The sequence below is a fragment of the Spea bombifrons genome, chromosome 7 (assembly GCF_027358695.1).
Source record: "Spea bombifrons isolate aSpeBom1 chromosome 7, aSpeBom1.2.pri, whole genome shotgun sequence".
Classification (NCBI taxonomy): domain Eukaryota; kingdom Metazoa; phylum Chordata; class Amphibia; order Anura; family Pelobatidae; genus Spea; species Spea bombifrons.
In genome coordinates this window covers 6,626,026-6,649,649 of record NC_071093.1, presented here as the reverse complement: position 1 = coordinate 6,649,649, position 23,624 = coordinate 6,626,026, and the positions used below count along the sequence as shown (strand labels likewise).

The following is a 23,624-nucleotide window of genomic DNA, read 5'->3' as shown; positions in this document are numbered from 1 at the left end:
AAACGTCCTTACATTGTAACCAGAGCTCTCTCCTCCTAAAGTAGGTACCACTTGAATATATGTATTGTAAGAACCGCTGCGGGAATGGTTGGCGCTATATAAATAAAAATATTTTTATATAAATAAAAGATAATACTTCAGATCTTATCCTCTGACGTTTCTCCAGCTTTAAAATAAACCTTCCTCCTGTACTTTGTTAAATCCTGTTTCACGCCAATACCTTGAACATCTTGCATTCTGTTAAGGGGGAAGAACAGAAAAAAAAAGACTTCTTAAAGTGCACCAAGAGCTTGCACTTAATCTGCTGGTTTCTGGGGGGTATTTATTGGCTGCACTCGATGAGACCGTGCTGTTTTTTTTTTAACCATATTCTTTGCATACTGTGCAAAAACAGAACTTGCACAAAGCATTAATGTTTTGATATGTATTTTATTTCCCTGCAGTTTCACTTATCAAGAACAAGTAACAGGGAAAGTTGTCTGAACTAGTGTATAAACAAACATTCGGATAAACAGTACTACACATACCTAATTTACAACAGTATAAAAAAAAAAATTAGAAAAAAATAATGAAAAAATATATATTACTAAACACTATGAAGGTGTCCAACGAATACAGTCAGACTATTTCAAACCCGTTACTTGCCTTGTAGCTACAGGAAAACAATATTGAATTGATAAGACAAATCGCGCCACTGCCCCCTCCCGGCCCACCCCCCCTTCACCAGGGATGGCTCGATATTTAAACATCCAATCGTTATTGCAATGGTATAGAATGCAATATATAAATGGTAAAATGATCTTTACTTTGGGTGTTAGAAGCTGGATAAAATATGAATTTTCTTTCTGATAAAATGTAAATGGTTGGGGGGGGGGATTCTGTGGCGGATGCATCATTATGTTTTCCATAGACTTTGTGTAATTAACTCTTAGAAACTGGTATTATAAATAGAAATATACATTCAAAATATATGGAAAAGTGAGCTACTGTTATTAAGTTTTGTACGTATCGATCCATCCCTTACCCCTGCACAGTAATAGAAAATACTATTTTGCCTTGAACTTCATATTGGACAGTGAAATGCCACTAAAGTATATACCAAAAAGGTCCAGATAGTCAAATTGTGAAACAAAATGAACCAAGTGAAAACTTTACATTTCTTTTTAGAAAAAAATTACAAGAATTTCATTTCCTAGCTATGAATTTTTGTTTTTTGAGACACAAAGTTGGATTTATTTGTACAAGATACAAAATGTAAACATGGCAAAATAAATAGTTAAAACAAGTGATGCAGGATCCCATTTCATGCTCATGATCCCATTTAAAGATTTTTTTTATATCCATTCAGTTGCAAATTCAAGTGCAAAAGCATGATGATGAATATCTACTATTCAAGTAACAGAAATAATATTGATGATACAAATAAACTATTTTACAAGGTAGTGATTTTCTCCAATTTTACAAAATTTACATAGTATATCGTTTTCATTTTCCGATATACTGATAGTCCATTTAGGTCCGTATTAGCGCACTGATCCGCAGAGCGTTGCAATCTGCATTTTGTGGGGAAACAAATGCCTAAAAACATCAGGCCAAAGTCCACGTGTTTAAAAGTTATGTCACTTCCATGGCCACTGTCGTGTCGGCAATTCCATTTAAACCCAACCTTTCTGGTTCATGGGTCTCTCTGTTAGATAAAAAAGAAAAATCATTAGTACTGAATTCCACAAGATCAATATTTCACCGCACTAGTACATAATACATTAAGACGATGTCTATCGAGAACAGGTGTTTAATAGAGGTGGCAATAGAATAAAATAAAGTGGGTACATAGATAGATGATATATCTATCTATCTATATCCCCATGTGCACATTGGGGGTTGAGTATGAAAAGTGATACCGATGCTCATCTTTCCACTATAACAATCCAATTAGTAGGAAAACTGGATCTTAGGCCACTTTTTAAACACAAAGCTAAAATCACACTAAAGGGTAAGCTATTCATTTAAAACAAGGGTGAGCCACAAGTGGCTTTAAGAACGCAAAGGAGCTTTCAATCTGTCAATCGGCATATGGAACACAATACACAGCATCTGACATGTATGCATTGACGCTGAGAAAACGACTAAAATGTATTTATTCAGCACAGTACGCATGGGGAGGGCTCGCAAGATTTATTGGAGTGGAAGGTGTTGTGCTTGCAGTTCCACAGCCCACCACTAGGAGCGCTTATTAAGAAACGCTTCAGTCTAAGATTTCTGTGCTCTGTATGCTTTGGTGAACATTTACCGGACAGGCAAAGTAATCACGTGAATAAGCTCCCTTATGGACAGAAAACATTTTGCTTTTACAGTGTCTGAAATCTAAAGCATATTATGTTTTAATTTTAGAGAACTAATCATAAGGCGATAAAGTCTCCATATTGCATTAGATTGGGACAATGGTAATTCTAGCTGAGCTTGTACGTTCAAGCTACATTATATGAAAGTAAACAGAATATGCAAATGTAATTGATGCTGACAGGTAACTAGTCGGCCTCATTTTAATTGATTAGGCTTGGACACATTTTTGTAAAAAAAATGACCATTTAGCTATGTGTTTGTTGAATAGATCCCCTGTGATTTCATGAACCATACAAATAATATACTGTTGGATGATGATGGGCTTTCCTTATCTAAACATATTTAGTCTGTCATTTAGTATGAATACAGAAAGATAAGAAACAAAACCACTTAATTTTTCCCTAAAATTGCACACAAGAAAAATACCCTCAAATGCACCCCCCACAAACCTTAAACGGATCTCCCCAAGATAGCATGCTGCAGCAAAGATCAGAGCAGAAAGTTCCCTTCGTACACAATAACATGACAATCATTACATGGTAACAGCCTACAGAGGTCGGCTGAAGACCCCAAAAATGCTAAAACGGAGGCAATTGTACATCAGACAGCCCCCCACTATAATACACACCTGGCTATGCTGCTAATGGCACTGCTTGGAGTAACCTTTGGCACTCTGTCCATGCTGGCAGCAACTGTGGCAAGTTTTAAGGCTGAGGGCGATGGTGCAGAAGTCCTTGTATTGATATGCACATTGACAGGTGAGACAACACTGACATTGTTGAGGTGAACAGTATTGGTTAGGCAAGAATTACTTATAGGAAGTGTCTGTGAGTTGCTTGTGCACAATGTTGGAATTAAGTGGTTAGTGGTGGGGTGGCCAACTGTCCGTACAAGCTGAACTGTGGAAATCCCTGGGCTGGATGACAAAGCCATATTTGTGGGGTACAGAGTTTTAGCAGTCCCTGGAGAAAGAGAAAAAAAAAAACAAAAAAAAAAAAACACATTAATAAGAAAACATTTAAGCTAATACAAGGTTACATTTAAGGAGAAAAACTAATGTAAGCTTCTTCTTCCAGAAAGTTTACGTACACAGCTTTGCAACCTGGTAAAATAACCAAGATTTGATCCTATTGCAGTTGTGCACATAAAGGGAAGACATATCCTGGTGGTCTTTTACCCAGACAGGGGCTGAAACCTTGAGTTTCTGTCGATAACCACTTGAAGTGAATAGACTCTCCTGCTGCGTGCACTCTTTTACTTTCTTGTATATGGATCTTGGTTTGGAGAGGCACCCAGGTATGAATCTAATCTCCTCAGACTGTATGCAGGGTTACTCTGGAACATATATTTCTTCTGCCTTTAGCCTGCAGTTACTTATGGACCATACTAAGTGGGCCATGTGGTTGTAACTGCTGTTATCCAATAGCTTGGAAATTTAATATTGTACGTGTAGAAGAAACATGGGACATCTGCTGTGGCTCTCTTACCTGAAGGTTGTAAGACACCATTCAGGTTGCTGTGACCAACATTTTGCTCCTTGGGTACTTCGCTGCGGCCTGGGGTTGGCGAGTTGACCACAGCAGATGCAGCAAAATGAGCACTTGCCGAGTCAAGCGTCTTGGACATGCAGTCAGAACTGCTTAAGCCCTAGAGTAGTAAAACACATTTTAAAAAGGGTACATTAATTACTTAGAAAGCAAACTAATAAAAAGCGTAATACGTTTATAGTCCCACTAGTCTGTGGTATGTTGCTGTGCCCACCACTATCGTGTGACTGGTGCGAGTGGTGAAACGGTCGCTCCGCTCAGTCTTTGCTCGTACCTGGACTTTCGGATGCGTCTGCTGAGAGCACTGCTGCGACTGCTGCTGCTGCTTTTGCTGAAGCTGAGCCAGTTGTTGCCTTTGCATTTGAACTAGCTGCTGTTGATGTGTTTGGAACTGCTCTTCTGTGATGCCCCCTGTGACAGTAATATAAAGTGTTAAACACTTTAGGTTCATGAGAAGAAACAAAATCTAAACAAAGCTTCACAGAACCAGGTCTTTCATTTGCATGTGGATTGCTATTGCCACTAGTTATAAAATTTAGCCTTGTATTTCCCAAGCTGTACTGGTTTTACTCTTGTTAGCTGCTTCTGCACACGGACAACCCAATCCCATTCATGATTATGCTAAAACATTTTAATAAAACAAACAAACACCCTGTAAAATAATTCAGCGGTACGAGTTCCATCTCATCCTAACTATGAGCAGTAAGAGAATAAGGCGACAGAGGACTTAAAAGGTTATAAAAAGGATAATAAAGCTTATTTGACAACTAATATAACATCTACAGCAAGATTGAGATTTTTTTTTGTAAAGAAACATCTGCCTTAGAGATCTTTAGCGCCTAGCTTCACGCGCTAGGGCATACATCTAAAAAATGATTCTGGTTTAATGTCGAGAAGGATCTTAAGAAAAACCTAGGGGGTGGGATGTGAGGGATAACAGAAAAGGACAAACCGTTGCAGGTTCTAGAGGACGTCTAAGAAAAGCCAGCATACAGAATGTGCATACGGCACAAGTCCACCTCGTTCCACTCATACATTTACGTATTAGAATGTAAACACACAAACAGAGCAAAAATGTATTCAGGTGACTGATTATATATAAATTTATTGCTATCGATTTCTCCCACCAACATACAACGGAAAACTGATGGAAGTGACAAAAGTACCTTTAAATGGCCAACTTAACATTACCTGTTAAGCCATTCTTGCTGGTGCTCAATAAACCTGCAGAAACCCTTTTAACGTTCACAGCTTGTCCTACTATCCGTGAGGTACGTTCTTCGCTATCGCTGTCTTGAAAATGGAGTTGCCTTGGCTGAAAACACTGCAGTCTACACGATCTAATATTGCTTAGGATCTCAGAGAGAGAAAGTCTGTTTTCACAATGTCTATCGGAAGCATTGGTCCGTGGGGGATTGGGAGGGAGCGGCGCATCGTGGGAAGAGCTTGGAGGACTCGACAACATTTCTGGGTCAATCTGCCTTAGAATGTGGTCATGCTCCGTGGATAGTCTGTCCATTATTACCCTGTGATATGATAAAGAACACAATATGAACATCTCAGACAGAAGAGGGGGGGAAAAAGTACAGAAGGACAAAAAGGAAAACAGTTAAAATTACCTTCCACCTCGGCCTAATCGCCTCCTTGCAAAGCCTATGCATCGCCTTGGAACTGTAAGAGCCGTGAGACAATGCCTATACCGATATCTGGCCAGGGTCGACAAATCTGTGTTTTCCGAAGGCTCACTTGCTTGGTCCAAACGAGGCTGCACATTCAAGAACAAAAACAAGTTTAATGATTGTGGTTGCCACAATAAACAATGCAAAACTACTACAAAACACTGATTTGTGGTAAGTTTACATTACATATTTATTATCAGACTGCAAAGCGAAGCTTAGAATTAGAACATGGCCCTCAAATTTAGAACTAGGCGAATGCTAATCTAAAAAAGTTTGTTCTACTCACGGCAAAATACTGGCATCCACTTTTCCTTCTAAAAGCATAAGGTCCATCAGGGTCACTGTCTTCTTCCACCTCTGAGACTGGCGAAGGTACCTTAGAAACAAAAATCAATGGTAAATATTGGTCCAGGAGTAACAGCTTACTAGGTCAACATATGTGTGTTCTCAAGATTTGACAGACATGTGTTTTAAATTGTGAAGATTTCTTGGACTATGCCACAAGTAACACGCCATAGCGCTCATCTACTACCTACCTGTGGAAATTCCTCGTCATCAGAGCTTTGGAAGTCGTATTGTTTGATATCGCTCTTGTTAATTACTGGCAATGGCTCCGAGGTGGCTTGGGACTGAGGGGTATTGAGGGTTTCTGCTTTTGGCTTCTTTGGATGCTTCTTTTTGAGACGGACAATTTCTAAGACATCTTCTTTTACAGAGGAATGATGTAAATTCTAAAAGGGTACAGATAATATGATAATTATATGGTATATTTTGTTATGCATTGCTTTGTGATAAACTCCTTGATATACAGGATTCCCTGGATGATTAATTAGACCACTCTATGTTATTTTCATGACAACCACTGGATGTCATCAAAGTACCAAACGGCCTCAGTTTGATTTTTCTGAGCCATAACAGAGTTATACATTTGAACACATTGTGAATTGTATAACTTAATAATTGAGAATACTGGAGGAAAAGTATCTCTTTCCTGTTACACTCTACATAACTGGTTAAATGTACAACAGGATATATATATATAATAAAAAATAACACTTTGAACCTTAAAGAACTGTACCTTAGCTTTACATTCCAGAACTTTATGATGGTTTCCATTATGAAGGGAGGCAGGAATGGCATGAATGTCCTTTTCAACTTTGGGAATCTTAATTTCATTCAAGATTTCTCCTCCAAAGTCACCCAGACTATACCTTGGATACAAAGAGAAACACTACTAGTTATAGTGGAAGAGCAAATATACATAAAAAGTGTATGAAATGCTATGTACCAGCCCAATTTACCTCTTCTCCACCACTTCCAAAGTTAGGTGTAATAGCTCCCGTTTTGTCTTTTCTCTCCTTTTGATCATCTCCAGGATGGTTATGGCTCGGCTGAACTCCCTTCTCAGTTTTAACATCTTCTCATAAGACGCTTCATCATTCTTACGATTCTGCAGAAACCAGAATGTAACATAATCAACCAGCTGTACCAAACAAGTTTTGTAGCTCAAAAACAGCGACGACAAGTGACAAAAGACAAGGGGTTTAACCGTTTTCTTATCTGTCTGTGTGATAAGTATTCAGCTCGCTGTACGGTTACAAAACAGAATGTATTTAAAAACATTAAATAAACTTTTGGATAAGGCATCACCTGATTTTTTTATTTTTATTTTTGACAGTTATGTTAAGAAAAGAAAATTTTGCAGACGTTACCTTTCGCGTCTGCATTTTCTCGGTTCTCCTTCTGAAGGCAACGTACGGGTCACTGTTCGTAGAGCCATCTCTCTTCTCCTGCTTGATTTGAGGAATAAGGGATGGCCCCCTGCAGTTTTTCCGTTTCCTCACCCAGTAGTCATATACAGATTTGATAAGGTAATCATCTTCATTTAGCAGCAGCTTTGCTTCCTGGAGTGTCACAAGCTGCAAAACAAATTCAAGGTGTTAAGTGAAGATGCCAATCAATCACACTATGTACATGAGCATATAATATATCACACACACTCATGCCACAGTTAACCCCAGCAAGAAAGTCAGTCTCTTTATTTGTGAGGACGTAGAATGTAAATAAAGCAATACAAGTTAACTTAAAACGTGTGCAACGCCAACAGCCTTAAATAATTTAAACAGTGATTCAAAGTGGGCAGACCGGAATATCATTACATTGTATAAAAATAGAGCACCAGCAGGTTCTGTAGCATTATTCCAACAGCAACATAAAAGTTACAACATTAAAATTGACAATACACGAGATTAACGATCTGAACACACAGAATCCATAATGCAGATACAGAAGAAAGGGGTCTTGCTCGTGCCATATTAGAACAGACTAGTTTCGGGAATAATAAACCGATGTGTACTCGCTGGAGCCTCTCCTACTAAAGCACTAGAAATGAAACCAAATCCCAACGGCCGCCGTAGCAGTACATTACCTGATTAGAGCTTGCTTTCTCCAGCCTGTCAATCATAATTTCAAACTGCAGTGGCTTAATTTCCATTTTTCTGTTTAGCCGATTAAGCAATGTCTCGTCTTCAGAGTCCATATCGTAATCTGGCTGCTCATTGTCCAGATTAAAAGCTAAAAAACGCAGAGCATTTCCATTCATAAATGTATCACTAAACAACTTTGATACAGAGCTGATGAATAGGCGTTTGTAAGGCTGGATTAAATATGTCAAATTTCAGCAGAAACATGTAACTGAAAGTGGTCCTTACATAAAACACACAAAATAATGCCCCACTGATTAATGTGTATGTTTTAATGTAGACAGCTTTAAACACCTGATGAGCCGCAAACCAGAAATACCTCCCCCCCTCAATATAAACTGTGTCAATATTGCATTTTTTTACGGCAAAACTGTTGACGGGCCCATCACTTGAACCCTTAACCAGATCCAGCTGATTCAGGCCCAACATCTATTTTTACCTTTTATTATGATGTACAATGAAGCTTCTTCTATATCTGCCCCATCACAAGAATGTCTCCCCCTCGAGGAAAGTCTTTCCTCCCTTTATGTAATGCACAGTGCAACATGATGGTATTTTAACATTTCAGGCAAACCGGCAATTATGTAAATTTCAGGACAAAAGGGCAACTTGATCCATTAATGGGATCGGTAGTCGGCTCTACCCTTGGCTTCACGTATGAGAGGGCAGGTGGCTCACTTCGCTACTACTAACAGACGCATCGCTGTTTGTTACTGGAACGCTGACAATTCTGAAGACACCACGGCTTTCAATGAAGATGAACTTACGTTGAATGTGAATGAACTGCTTAGGCTGTTTGTATTCCCCTTTATACAGACGACTGTAGTAGAGTACATTGCTCTCGGCTTCAGGAACCGGAATAACCATGCTTTCTTTCTTTTCTCGGAAAACTTGCTGTGCTGAGATAGCTCGTTGTAAATGGTGTTCCTGCGAAAAGAGAACGACAAACTCAGTCCAGAGAATCGGAGAGGCTTTAAAACAACCAGAAACAAAACACATCAGATATCAGACTCTTCCCTGTCGCTTTACAAAACGGGCACGATTAACGCAAGAAGAACATTTAAAAAATAGAAGGCCCTGAGATAAAAGCAGCAGAGACTTCTTTAGGACTTGTAATGTGCGCAGGTACAAACCTTTCAATACTGATATCATCAGAAACTTTCAGGTTCATAATCACGACATAAAAAAAAAAAATCAAGATATGGAACCAAATTTTTTTTTCCCCAGACATGTAATGTTTCCTTCTAGAACCCTGACGAATAAACGAACCAGAAGCGTGGTTTGGCCAATTCAAATGCAGCCTTGTGTGGGGGAAAAAACCCCAAACAATCTGCGCCCCCCCCCCAAAAAAAAACTTGCCATTTACATCAAGTACATCAGAGAAAGATCATTTTATACACAGGAGGTTAAACTGGGGAGAACGTGACTGCTAAGAAGAAATACAAAAAAAGAGATTATTTGCAATTATGTTGATAACTGAACAAATCTGACAAAACGTTACAACCAGGTTTCCAAGGCGACGTGAGACTCGCACACAAAAATCACAGCAATCCACTCAGGAGGGTTGAGGGTTGCATCAAAATCACCCGTATACATGGAGAGGGGCCAACGGGGCCGATTCCACATACATGCACACCGAATACAAGCAAGGCATAGCGTGACAAAAGCAATATTGAGCTGTATTAGAGGAAAAAAAGATCCAAAACATCCACAAAAACCGCAGACAGAAAACAGAAGCTTCGTTCACCGTGCCGAGAAAAAGCTTCTCCGCTACTAACACCAGCCCTGCCGTATACCCGGGACGGCCGCGCGATTAGAACGGCTTCCTACGGGTACATCGTTAAGAACAATGCCTGTAATCAATTTGTTTGTATCGCAGCGTGATTCGCATCATCCTTACAGAACCAGCTTCACACCTCAAAACAGGTTCCTCCAAAAAACAAAAGGGGCAATTTACCGGCCCTGACAGCAACGCTAACAATGCATTTTAAAGTATTCTGTGCTCCGATGATTCTTGCCACTGATTGGCTTCTTCTAGCAGCAAATCAGCGGAAGGAAAGTGCACAGGGGTCTGGACGCCCGTTTGCAGCTTTCGCCAACTTAGAGCATCAGACATAGGGCAGGGAGTTTGGCCGAAAATACATCTCTTCCTCAGAAAATAGCGGGGAATGGGGGGATACAGACCCCCAATGCATTTAGAAGAGGGGGGCTCCCATAATGAAAAGTTTAAGTGGCCGCGCAGCTTTCATTGGAATGAAAGAGCTGGAGATTCCTGTTACAAATATCAGTTTGATGTTCCATGAAAGCGCAAAACAGAAGCTCCGGGACGCTTGAGAGCATTTCCATCACAAGTTACAACTTTCCAACAGGCGCCGATACAAAGAAACAGAGCGACATTTACGCCATTCCTACGCCTTTTAACTAAAATGAGCACGTTTTCTGTTTTCCGCTAGAATCGCAGGGAAAGCGGCTTCCTTCACATTAATCGCCATCTGTCATTCCAGCCATAAACATTATTTCTCACGCTTATTATAGGCATTCGTACAAAATGGAAGTCAACATAAAACTACTGGTCGTTTTTAACCCCTCCAGGCCAATAGACATTAGCGAGTTGTAAGACACACGGAAGGGTCACCTCTCCGTCATCTTATTTCTGAAGTCGCTACGCATCAAAAACTGCCAAACTCAATTATCCCCAACACACATCTTATTTAAGCATCTATTATAGATTGCCAATACCCCATTATTTCACTTTTGCCGCCCTTGTTGCTATTGTGTTTTGGGATTTATTAATCCGCATTAACTTTAATAGGAGCGGCCAGGATGCAGACCCCCCAGCCGTCTCATCGAGGGCCTAAGATGGAAATTCTGCACAAAAAGCATGCGACTAACGGCCAAAAGAAAATGATCACATGACAAAAACCTTGCACGTACAGCAGGTTTATAGGAATCCATTTCTCAGTAACGCTCCAATAAGCACGATTACTACCGTTACCAAGGCAACGAGCGCATGCCTCTATCCCCAATCACTAGCAACGGCCAAGATAATTAAATGTATTATTGGCAAACGCTCCGACATATAACACTAAGTCACATAAATCTAATCCAAAAGTAGTGATGTCACTTTCCCGTATTGTGATAGAATAAGTAATATTAGGAGGATTTTGTTAAGTTTTCTAGTTTGGCATTTAAAAATATTACACAGTTTGTGACTGGCGGCAATTTATTTGCAGTGTTTGATCCAAGACTCTATATCTATGTACATTATCTCTTGAACTATACCTTTACTGAGCCGCTCATATCAATAGAGTATTCCATGTCTGTGAGAACACACTAACGTTCAAAAGTTTGGGGTCACTTAGAAATCTCTGATTTTAAAAGAAAGCTTTGTCCAGTAAAATAACATAATTGATCAGAAATCCTGCCTAGACGGGGTTAATGTTGTAAGTGATTATTTTAGCTGGAAACGGCTGATTTTTAATGGAATATCTTCATAGGCGTACAGAGGCCCTTTATCACTCCCATCACTCCTGTGTTCCAATGGCCCTTTATCACTCTCATCACTCCTGTGTTCCAATGGCATTTTGTTGCAAGTTTAAGTTTAAAAGGCTGATGGTTAGGAAAACCCTTTTGCAAATGTTACAGCGAGAAATGTCCTCGTTTTCCATGAAAACAGCGATTGACCCCAAACTTTTGAATGATAGTTTTCACACACACTTTCCGGCTCTGAGATTCGCCAAAGGTATGGCTGTGGCTTTTAATGCCCATGATGTCTGAAAGAAGATTATTTAAGGAAGTTATTACCACACATCAAGTTTCAGGCCGCTTCCGAGAATATACCGGCATTGTTTTAGCAGACTTTGCTCGGGTCTCTAGGTGCGCAGATCCCCCCGTAAAGCAATCACAAGGCCAGGAACCAGTTTAAAAACACGACGCGGCAGTAAGATACACAGCGGGAAATAACGTGTTTTTAAATGACTTTAGCGGGTTTAGTTTTTGAATACTTGATTTGGCCAGTTCTGCGCTACAAGTAAAACTAAACAAGAAAAGCAAACAGTAAAAGCAATAAAGAACTCCATAAAAACGACTCGCTGAAACCTGTCGCAGGCATATTGTGGCAGAGAAGACACAAACCTGCTGCTTTGTTCATTAAAAAGGCAGCAAATACTGCATAGTCTCACACATGTGGAATAGTTTGTATAAAAGTAAGACCCTGGATAGATTTTATTTAGGATTTTCCATCCCTAAGGCAGCCAAAACCCAAAAAAGAATAAATCAGCATCTTCAGTTTATTAAAGGAAGACAAAACCGGAGTAATAAACACAGGCATATATATTCCAAGCATAAAACCGTCCCGACAACTAAAGCTAAAGCAAGCTGGCATCCGCATCTTTGATAACATTTTGTGGAAACGCACGTCCCCTTCGGATGTCTTCTATATTCCAGGTTTGGTGAATAAATGTAACATCCAGATCGCGATCTCAGAACAGCCCCAGCTGAACATAAAACAGAAAAACCATTCGGTAAGAAGATCAACACAGAGAAAAGTAGCTTCTGCAGAAATTATTGATCAATCTACACAGCAAATACACGCTGAGCGGGTAGAGAGAACCCCTGAGATGCGTTTCAAGCTTAATCATTTGCCATCAGAGAGACCGAATACGGGACTCGAGCCGAGGCGACGGGGGCCTGCGGACCCTTTAACAGAATCTGGCAACTCCTGGAAGGACTCATTACTGTCCCTAAACGTCCCCACCTGGTCGGTGTAGCGGTGACAGCGGCTCGTTATAAACCGCATAACCTTTTCCAAATTAATGAACATCAACGTACAAAACAGAAGCTTCAGATGCGTGAAAAATAAAGCGCAGACAAACACGCGTGGATTTAAAACATGAGGCGCCCAGATCCACGAGGATTACAGCCATAGAAATAAAGAAAACGTATAAAAAAGCAAAAAACACAAAAAAAATCCATCACAAAAGCAAACGTTCCAACCCAACAAACATCGGGTCTTCATCGGGACAAAATAATGTTTATTCGAACTGCTTCCTGGAAGTGTTCAGGGAATGCCTTTTAAGAAGCGGCTGGTTGCGGGTTTGGACACTTGTGTGCCGACAACTTTGATCTGATGGCGGGGGCCGAAGTCGGATTTATATGGCACAATGTCACTGTTTGCCTTCGAAACCACCGACTATTTATCCCTTGGACCTCAGACGGTGGAGGCTTTGTTTTGTACGAGGGACCTATTGTCGTGACAGACTTGCTCACAATAACATTATACATACTAATCCCCGATGAAATATCATGACATACAATAAAGCTTCGCACATGTCCACGAGTGATTGTTGGGATAGGTATGGGATATATATATTGTGTACGTTTGGTACTGGTTTTCTTAAGGTGGTGTACATGGATAGAGAATACATACATGTCAGAGTAATATGTACAATGATAAAGGCGCAATAGACTTTAAATACAAAATATTTACACCGCTCTCTACCCCGTTCACCAAACCGCCTTCTACATATCCTAGTAAGCATCTCCTGCCTCATTCATATGATTCTCCGCTATTAATAATGCAGTCAGTGAGCGCGCCGTCTGCACGCTGTGGTAGATCACAAGTCATTTGCTACTTGAGCCGATGGACCCGGTGGGGGATCCCGCACCGGCAGCAGAACACAACAGAGAACACATATAGCCGGATTTCTGACACGCGATTAGAAAGGAGGAATAGTTTCAACCGGTGAAGGAGTAGGGGAGGAATAAGTGTGCTACCAGCAAAGGGATGGTATGTCATTCGCACAAATTTCACAGAATCCACTCTCTGCATTTGCCCCCCAGCCTCACTATTATCTCCGCAGGTGGTGTTCGGCCGAACTCATCCAGGACGCTCCAAGTCATCTCCAGGGCTGGCTTGGGTTCGGTTCACATGCATGCGCAGAAAGCGCTCCCATAGATTTAAAGAATCATTAGACTATGGAGGACGGCAGCTCAAGATCAATGCATACGGATGTACTTACAAAGTACTTTCATACGCATGGTTTTTGTATTACCCCCCCCTTAAAGGGACACCCCAGTGTTTTTATGAAAGGTCATATAATGGTAACGTTAGAGGATTTCTGTTTTCTGTCGCCTGTATTATGGAGACCTGGAAGTCTTGCCGCCTCCTCCTCCTCCATCACTAAGAAGCACCTTACGCAGCGCTTCGGCAAATCTTTACTTTATGTTCCCTAAATCAGCCCAGCAAGGACCCCCCCCGCCAAAGATTGTAAACTACGACAGTAAGGACCACGAGTGAACGGTAAGCACATGTATAATAAGCCGAACGCTGCGGCGAGGAAAAGGTCCCGCTGGCTCGTTGCCCTCTTACAATGAAGCAAAAACCACCTTTACTTTAATAAAAAACTATCTGCAGAATAGAAGATGCGTTAATTAACCCATGCATTACCAAAGCCTGGCTGTCAGGTTTTATTTTCTGATATTTTGTGCAAGGATTGGGCAAATCTATAGCTTTTGTTTCATTAATTTCAGATTCCCGGGTGGGGATACATACACGGCGAGGTAATGTAAAGCAAACCAAGGAGGATAGGATTGTTCTGCCACAAACTCGAGACTAAGTGTGTTTTGTGTTCCCAGACATTATCACGTGGCCGGTGTCATTATATCCCGGGCTGTTAACCTGTTGTGATCTCTGGGTAGCATCCGACTGACGTATTTGGAGCGTGCACTCGATTGGAAGCTTTACACTGATTCACTAACGCTCGCCAGTATTACATTATTTGTGTCGGGTGGGTTTGTAGGTACATGAAGGTAGGCGATGATCAGCGATCCAATTACTCGGGGCCGGAGGGGTTGTCGATGAAATCATTAAGTACACATTACAACAACAATGGCTTCAACAGATCAAAATGAGCTATTTCTACCAAAATTAAGTGTTAACGAAGGGAGGATTCTGGAATTCGGGTGACTTAATGAGTTAAATTATTTTACACTTTGGTGAACAAGAGTGTATTAAACTACGGGATGTTACGTAAAATAACAGTCACAAAGCAGCAATGTTTTATTGTACGATTATTTGCACACAAACATATATACACAAACACACACACTATTATGTATAAAGAAGCAGAAGATTTGTTACATCTGGTTGACCCTCCTAAACACAGAGGTCTGTGACCTGGAAACTCTTACTGGCCATACGATCGCTGCGATGTCAACACCTCAACCGATAACAGAAGAACGCATTCAATTTACAAATGGTACGAACAAAATCCACACTAGGATCTAACAAAAATTACTTTAAAAAAGGGACACTCAGGCCGTCACATGCATTGTAACGCATATGAAAGGTGTGTGGTCGGTTAAGCAAATACATGGGGGGATTCTGTAAAATCCTCCTCAAATGCATTTGTCCCCTTCCCCCATCGCCTCGCTAAATGACCATCAGGAGATGCATTCAGACGAATGCATTACCCTGCACGTAACACTCAACTCTAATCCAGTTGCGGGTTCTGCTGAATGCGGCATGTAGGGGTTTGTTTAGATCCGTGTATAGTCTTCCCACTGATTCCAATGTCATCCTGTAACATACACAATACCACACTCATATGCACACACACACTGGCTAACACTAACACTCTACATTCACACATATAGACACAAACAGTACAGTATACACACTCACATACACCACTCCACGCTGCTGACTATATTCTGCCATCGTGAATATGGCATGGGGAGCAGGGGCCTCACGGCCCCCGCAGGAAAGCGTAGGGTGCCAGATTCACAATGGGAGCCCTGGACAGTTTTTACCCCCTTGTCACCTAAAACTGCCAGGAAGCTATTTCTAGAGGACATGGCACCCAGGGTTTGTTGAGGCCTGACTTAAGGGACAGGAATCTATGTACAGTTTGGGAAGAACACATATTAAAGTACTCAGAGTATACTATTAATTACATTTTCCTAAACAAATGCACTGATTACACCGCCTGACAATACAATCAATTGATTTGAATTCAATCAGCTATACCCCCCCCATACACCGCAGACACACTCAGTGCTCAAAGCTACCTTTCAGTGGGGTAAAAGAGCAGGACTTATACAAAGTCACAAGAGAATTGGCCACAATGTTAAAACACTTATTAGCTGGAAAGAAATGCAACATATTCATCAAATGATAAGTTTTTTTTTGCACAACACATCTTTCTAATTCTACAAGAATAAAGTCACTACTTGAGTGAACTCATTAGACAGAGTGGAGTGTGAATTATTCATAGGTGTGGCTGACACATTTCCCATGCTTGAGCATATAGAGAAGTTCTGTTTAAGCATTGCAGGAGGCCCTCCCGTAGACACGGGTGACATTAAAGACACTTGTGTTTGAGGAGATGACCCCGGGGAGCTTCTGCTGCAGGAAGAGTTTGGCTAATCCAGTATAGTCAAAATAGTGATTTTTCTTCAGTCTCCTGTCCCATTTAACTATGCATTATACAGGGCCAGCTCAGGCTGCATAACTTGCTCCAGTAGGCGTTACATAATGAATAGTGAAGTGAGAGGGTTAAGATCACAAATCTCCCACCAGCTCTCCTTTTAGTTAATAGAACCCTAGAAAACAACCACATTTACTAAACAGCAAACCAACGAATCCGATTTACACTTTTGCTGCTCATCTACAAAGTGAAACACCTTCCGGAACAGCGAGGGGCTTTAACGTAAATGAAAACTGACAGCAACACACTGAGGAAACGGGTAAAGAAAACGTGATTTAATGGGGCATCTGCGTGTCTTAAGATACTAGCGAGGGCCACAGCACCTAGCCCAGCCGACTGCTAAGTGCGTGTGCCCGGGGAAATGAGGTGACGGCTACCGCCAACCAACCAGCGCAAACAGTAACACTGGGTAGGAGTGACCGATCGGTGCTGCCCGCGGCCTGTCACTGAAAGAATCAAGCGCAGCCAATAGGAAACTGGCAGAGGCGTGGCTTGCTTTCATTCAGGAAATCCATCTGGCTACACTTACAACCACAACTACGCACACAAACGGACAGGAGCCCGTGTCTTCCTTATTGCAGAGCACATACATTGTAAGCTACAGACACCGCGGACACGACACGCGTGATTTATACACAGAATATTCATGTAACCTCTGATTCCTGTTTATTCTACAACACACAACGTCTAGTAACTGCAACCCATTAAACACTGCACACTACAATATCCACAGAACGCAAACGCAAGAGAACATACCAAGACATTGCTGATCGCAATAATAAATAATAATTAAGAATGCTATTATTAATTGGGTACATGGAACTGAACTAGGTTGTGCTGAACAAATGTAAAGATACATAGTAACAATGTTACAACAATGTATCCATGAGAGTAACACTAAGTAACACTGTTTTGGGCCATGCACTGGAGAGTGACAGCACCAGGACCGCACATCTCCTAGTAATAGATCTCGGCTCCCACGTTGTGTAACAGGCATGTAATATATGACTTAAGATGCTGTAAAGACATGCCCACCATTGAAAGAGTTAAGTTATGTTGCACAATTTTAAATAACAAATTAAGCTTCTATGCTGTTCGATCTCTAGAAGGTCACTTGTCAATAACGAAATGGTTCAGATGCTGCAGAACATCTTGGAATTTCATAATTGAAGAGGCAACAACAATAAGACGGAGTAACTTCCTTAACAGAGAGCACACGTGCTATTCGGAGAAACTTAAGTCTACTTTTGAAAATAAAAAAATCAGATGTTTCGCGTATAATTCATCAGTATAAAGACTGCGGGCAGAATGACCACCCATAGCCTCATAAGACCGAGGAGGCCCCCGGTATAGCGCTGCCTGCCAAGCGCTGATACAGAGCAACAACAAAAACACAAGCCGGCTGCAGTTCCAGCGATACGAAGGATTGCTATTCACAGCGCAGCTTACGCCTACGCTAAGTTCCCAAACACATTTTGACGTAAGGGCTGAACGCAACAATATGGCGGCTCCCGCCAACTACGCCTGCCACAGCTCTACGCCAACCCACACTGACGTAGCGAAGAAGCAGAACAGCGACCCCTACGCATCCCATTAGGCGTAAGAGGCTTCCTGAATACCAATCTCTTATTTACAATGGAGGGAGGCGGAGGGGGGAGGCCGAGGAGAGAGAGAAAAACAGAGAGCGGGATAACAAAAGATTACATACCGATTCCTCCTCCTTCTCCATCCCCGTCGGCATCTGCGGCACGGCCCGGTTGATGGAGACGCAGTCGTTGAGATCGGGCATGTCTTTGCCGCGGTAAATGGGGAGCGGTTTGGCGGCGTCTAGCGCCCGCGCTCGGAAGGAGAGTTTACTCATTGTTACCACAAAAAAACACCCGACAGACGGGGGAGGAATAACAACAAAAAAAACACCCCACGCTTTAAATTTTCAGTCACAAAGACTGCCCCAAGCCGCTCGTCTGTGTCCCCTTCGAACTCATGGGGGACCCCGGGCTACGGTGAGGGGCGGAATGCAGCGGCTCGGGCGGTGTCTCGTCGCGCTTAGATCCGGGTTTTGTTGGCTCGATCCGCTCCCTGCGCCATGGCAAACATGGCGGACATTACCAAGGCGGCGAGCGATCCCAGCAGCCCCCGCGAGCGGCGGCACAGAGGGGGTGCGCGCGCAATAGGAGGGGGGGAAAGAGGGAGCGCGCGGAGACTCGAGGGCGCGCACGCAGTACAGCCACATAGGAGAAGCGAGAGCTGCCCCTGAAGGTGTAGGGAGGAGGAGAGGGGCAATTCCCAGGGGGCAATTAATATTTATAGATATCTCAACCTTTACTGGCAGAAGAAAGCCAGCAAAATTCCATTACACCAATAATATTCTGCTAATTTTAGTACATGTTTATTTTTTGTAAAGTTGTATTTTTAGAATCCATTATAGTGGATTATTTTATACATTTATTTAAAAACAATTTGGGACACACCTAAAATCACCAAAACCCACATTTTAGCACAATTATGATGCGTGTAGGAAGCGATATAAAGTTCATCGAGTACTGCCCCGGGCTGGGGTAATTTTGCATTTACTAGGATGGATTCATAGAAACATAGAATTTGACCACTGATTTTACAGATTTAAGATTTAGGAGCAATATGTTTAAATTCCCTTGCTGTATTAGCCTCTACCACTTCTGCTGGGAGGCTGTTCCATTCATCTGCCACCCTTTCGGCAAAGTAAAACGTCCTGGAATTACACCTAAGCCTCTGACCTTCTAGGTTTAGATTATGGCATTTTGTTCTGACAATTAGTCGTAGTTTTTTTCTGTACGTAAATAGATGGCAACCCCTTGGTGTTAAAATACTATTTTAGCATTAAATAGTGTTAATGACCACGCTGAATAAATTGCACTAAAATAGCAGACTTTCCATAGTTGTGTGAAATAATGATTTTTTTCCGTCCCTGTACCAGGTAAATAAGGTACTCTGGATTTATTTTTGTTAGATGGGGAACCCTAAAATTGTGTTTTTTTCTCCCAAAAGTTTATTCTCTTAAAAACTTTACTCTGAACATTTTCCAAATATGACGCTACTTCATAGACTAAACATAGAACTGTAAATAAGAACCATTCGGCCCGTCTAGTCTGCCCATTTTAATTAGGTCCATAGGCTCTCCTTCAGGAGCCATATGCCCATCCCATGCATGTTTTAATGTAATAGCCCCTGCCACTTCTACTGGGAGGCTGTTCCGTTTATCTACCACCCTCTCATTAAAGTAAAACTTCCTTACATTACATCTACGTTACTTTTTTAAAAAAAATATAAAAAAAATTGTTTGCAGTGATTTTTTTTAAACATTTTGTGCACATACCGTTGTGCCAGTTGAATATTTTAGTGAAATCTGTTTAAACTATTAAAATAACAGACAACAATTGAGACAAATAAAATACTTACAAATTAATATAAATAATATATTTACAAAATAATATAATATAAATAATATATTAAAAATTAATATGAATAATATATCTACAAAATAATATAATATAAATAATATATTTACAAAATATCATATAAATAATATGTTAACAAAATAATATAAAAAAATATACTTACAACATACTATCAATTATATACTTTTTGCCAAGAGTTGTTAGTCCTTTCTACCTTTTTTATAACTTTTCCTATGATACAAAATTACCAAACGTGTTTATAGTATTTATTGTACATATATGTGGCCGAGTATCCATCAAAACACTAAAACAATATTTTTTTATTATTTATTTACACAGAAGTCACATCATTTCTTATTTATGTGCCCAAAACCCTCTGCATTTGAGTCTGTGGCGTACTCAAACACACACAGCACTCACACACACAGCACTCACACACGCCTTAGTACTTACACATACATAGCACTCTCAGCCAAACTAATATTAAACAAAGTAGCACATGCTCAGCCATACCCATTACATGCTCAGCCCCACACGCTCCCATGATCATCTAAAAGAGGCAGCTTAGTGTCCCAGGCAGTCTCACCAAAGAAGAATGCATATTAAAGTACTTCTAATTATTATTTATTGTTTTATATATCGCCATCATATTTCGCAGTGCTGTACAATGAGTAAAAGGACATAAGAAGTAGTATATAACATAACAATTTGATTTACAGACACAACGATGGCAGGAAAGCACTCTCATTGTAATTAATAGGAGCGTTTCCACACAAGCACACAGAGGTCCTTGTTAGACCCCCCCTGTGACGTTCACGGAGCCAGCGCTGGAGCTGACGGGCAGTAAGTAAATCACGTGCAAGGAGATGTGTTGGGCCAAACGGACCTCCTGCACGGCAACTAGTAGAGGGATCTATATGGGGGATTCTGTAGAATCTCTCCATGCATTTGCATAAGGGACACCATGTTAATGTAAAGGGACTCTCAGCTGTCATATGCATTAAAGTGTTACAATGGCTGGAGTGTCCCTTTAACTTCGTGTCACTTAACCTGGAAATTATATATGGTATTTGTTGTGGTCGTCACATCTGAGAAACAGCTATCCGGGCTACTTTTTCGTGTTTCCATTAAACAGGGTGTTTTATTTGTTTTCTGCACACCTCATCTTATTTCAGTCTCCTAACCAAATCCACCAAATCATTGTCAAGCTGCATTCTGATATTCATTAAGCTGACTTGACCTTTATCACAGGTACAACGAGGCGTATTCATTATACTGGGAACGTACAGAACAGTTGATTCCATTGCACACCATCACGCATTATAACCAGTAAGATTATCCTTCTGAACTGGACCTGTGTGATGGAGGACCTCTAGGCTCGTAGGCGTTAGCTCATTATGATTCTTAACAAAGTCTGGGAATTGAAAACATTCCATTTATTTCCATTGATGTTTATTTGCAAATAAAACATACAACCTGACCAGATACAGAGTCGTACAACCCGTAGCTTAAAAAATTACAAATAAGCATTTCCTACGCCCAGTTTATGCTCTTGTACCAAAGCCTTTCCCAAGCAAGAAGAGAAAAGGTCCAGTCTATTTCCAAGAAGTAACTCAAACCTAAATTGCAGCTAAACATAAGCCTATATATTAGGTGGCTCGGGCATGGTCAACCTTCTGATCCTTCTCCTACAAAGTTCCCCCGACAATCACTCTTATTTCCCCCTATAGACAAGAGAATTTACACAACTGTACCCTTGAAGAATCATCTAAATTATCTGACCATCCAAACACCATGGAGCTCAAGTTCCATCAAACACTCCAGTTGTATTTTGAATCGAATGTGTTAAATATCCCATGCGCTTAGCGTCTAATGAAGTATTTTTGATAACATTCAGTTTGCTTCCACTGCCGGACCAAGGCAAGAGTGTATAACCCAGTTTGTGGAGTCTACCAGGAATCTCCTCTGGAATGGAGCCCAGCAAGCCGGACACTATATCTCACATTGGCATGACTTCAGGGCAAGACCAAAGCATATGGCAAATGGCTTTGTTGTCCCCACACCCTCTCCAACACAGCAGTGGAGCTTCTGGGTTCCATTCTAATGCAAAGTCCTGGTTTAGTGAATAAGCTCTCAATGTCATGTCCATTCTTTTGAGTGATTGTAAAGTTACTGTGCTTTATTATGTGTGTTTATAGAAATGCACCGGAGGGATCCACACTAATACACTAGTAAATACTCAGTACCCCTATTTTGTAAGACGGATCTAAAAATACACATTGTTTTGGTGGATGACTTATAAATATAAGGATGACCTGTTACTTAATAATTTGGTGTAAGCTGGAGCTGTCACCTTGCTGCCTCATTCGAAGACATTTGACATTTAATAGCTTCACAGATGAACAAACAGCCCCAGAGGCTCGTGTGGACGATTGCAAAGCCATGCGCGAAGATTCGAGGAAACATGGCAGCGTCGTGAGAAACAAGTGTCGATTTTATAGAATGCGATAAGACGTCAAAGCTGAGAAGATAACTCTAAAGATGTTAAAGGGAAAGTCCCACTTTTTCCCCATTACGTGTCGTGTTTATATTGCCAATGGGGGTAATTACTCGGTAAGTTGGTATTTATGTTTCCCATACGTGTTCTTAGTTCCTGGTTTTTCCGGCGTGATTTCCAGGCGGCACATCTTGTGTTGAGTGTTGCCTTTCCGGGTCGGACTTCAGACAACAAGGATCCAGAGCCGAAGATAAAAGCATCATACGTGAAGCCAGAGTATAGTCTTAACATGTGACGCCAGCTATGTACGTAACACTACTTTTTTCATCGAGCACTAAAACTATCCTGAACCAAAACCCCTCAATGTTTTAATCCCAGTGTTTAATCTCCTGCTTTCACACATACGTATTCATGCTAACACACACACATATTAATTCACACACTGCCTCCCTAACTCCCTTAACCTCTCATACATGCACTTATGCACCTCTCATACAGCCTATTTTATAGCCTTCCCCCCGCCGCGTTCCAGTCTCTGTGTGCCGCCTGGACCAAGTCATACCAGCCCTTTTTGAAGAATTTCGGAGTGGCTCAGGGGGCAATTGCTCCCCCTGACCCCCCCCAGGCAAGCCCACCCCTGATTCAGTAAATGATTTAGTGAATGGATTATGTGTATACAGTTACTTATTTTCATGCTTTGCCCTCGTATATCTGCTTTAGCACTGATTAAAATAAATACGAAAGTCTATTTTGATAAAACGTTATTTTTAAATTATTTTCTATTTTTGAAATATCATTTGCGTTACTAGCATGTGGAGGGCCATGCGTAATCAAGAAAGATCCAAAGATCCCCAAATTCCATCACATTGTATTTAAAATACGGCCATGCTCAAGGTCACTAAGGTGATTGTTCCTTGGGACTGTTTTCCCAGAATAAATTCCACATCTTTCAAAATCTACGCTGCCGGATTGAACACTTTTTTTTAAAACCAAATTCAGCATCAGAAACTCCATCTCAAGTACATATGAATGCCAGAGCCTTTACTAGAAATGATTCTTTATTCAAGTGCAATTTTGTCTCATTCATCATTTTGCAGGGAACACGGCACGGGTCACATGACACAGGAGTCAGAAGTCATCGCTTACTAC

The 23,624-nt window shown here is 41.0% G+C and overlaps 1 protein-coding gene across 1 annotated transcript; it reads right to left on the bottom strand.

The window, feature by feature from the left end:
* Positions 1-409: 409 nt before the first annotated feature.
* Positions 410-18,677, bottom strand: EPC2 (enhancer of polycomb homolog 2). The gene is made up of 14 exons (XM_053470952.1): positions 18,250-18,677; positions 8,820-8,979; positions 7,998-8,143; positions 7,282-7,488; positions 6,871-7,019; positions 6,648-6,780; positions 6,106-6,300; positions 5,856-5,945; positions 5,510-5,655; positions 5,082-5,416; positions 4,165-4,301; positions 3,831-3,990; positions 2,972-3,305; positions 410-1,687 (listed from the first exon to the last, which is right to left on the bottom strand). Exons 1-14 carry the CDS (start codon positions 18,400-18,402, stop codon positions 1,615-1,617), a joined length of 2,418 nt encoding a protein of 805 aa, XP_053326927.1. The 5' UTR covers positions 18,403-18,677; the 3' UTR covers positions 410-1,614.
* Positions 18,678-23,624: the final 4,947 nt, after the last annotated feature.

Excerpts from the sequence above, each read along its gene's own strand:
- EPC2 (XM_053470952.1), bottom strand. The coding sequence starts at position 18,402 with ATGAGTAAACTCTCCTTCCGAGCGCGGGCGCTAGACGCCGCCAAACCG. Across the intron at positions 7,020-7,281 it reads AGAAAATGCAGACGCGAAAG|AATCGTAAGAATGATGAAGC; the intron begins GTAACGTCTGCA and ends TGGTTTCTGCAG. Across the intron at positions 4,302-5,081 it reads CAGCAAGAATGGCTTAACAG|GGGGCATCACAGAAGAGCAG; the intron begins GTAATGTTAAGT and ends TTACTGTCACAG.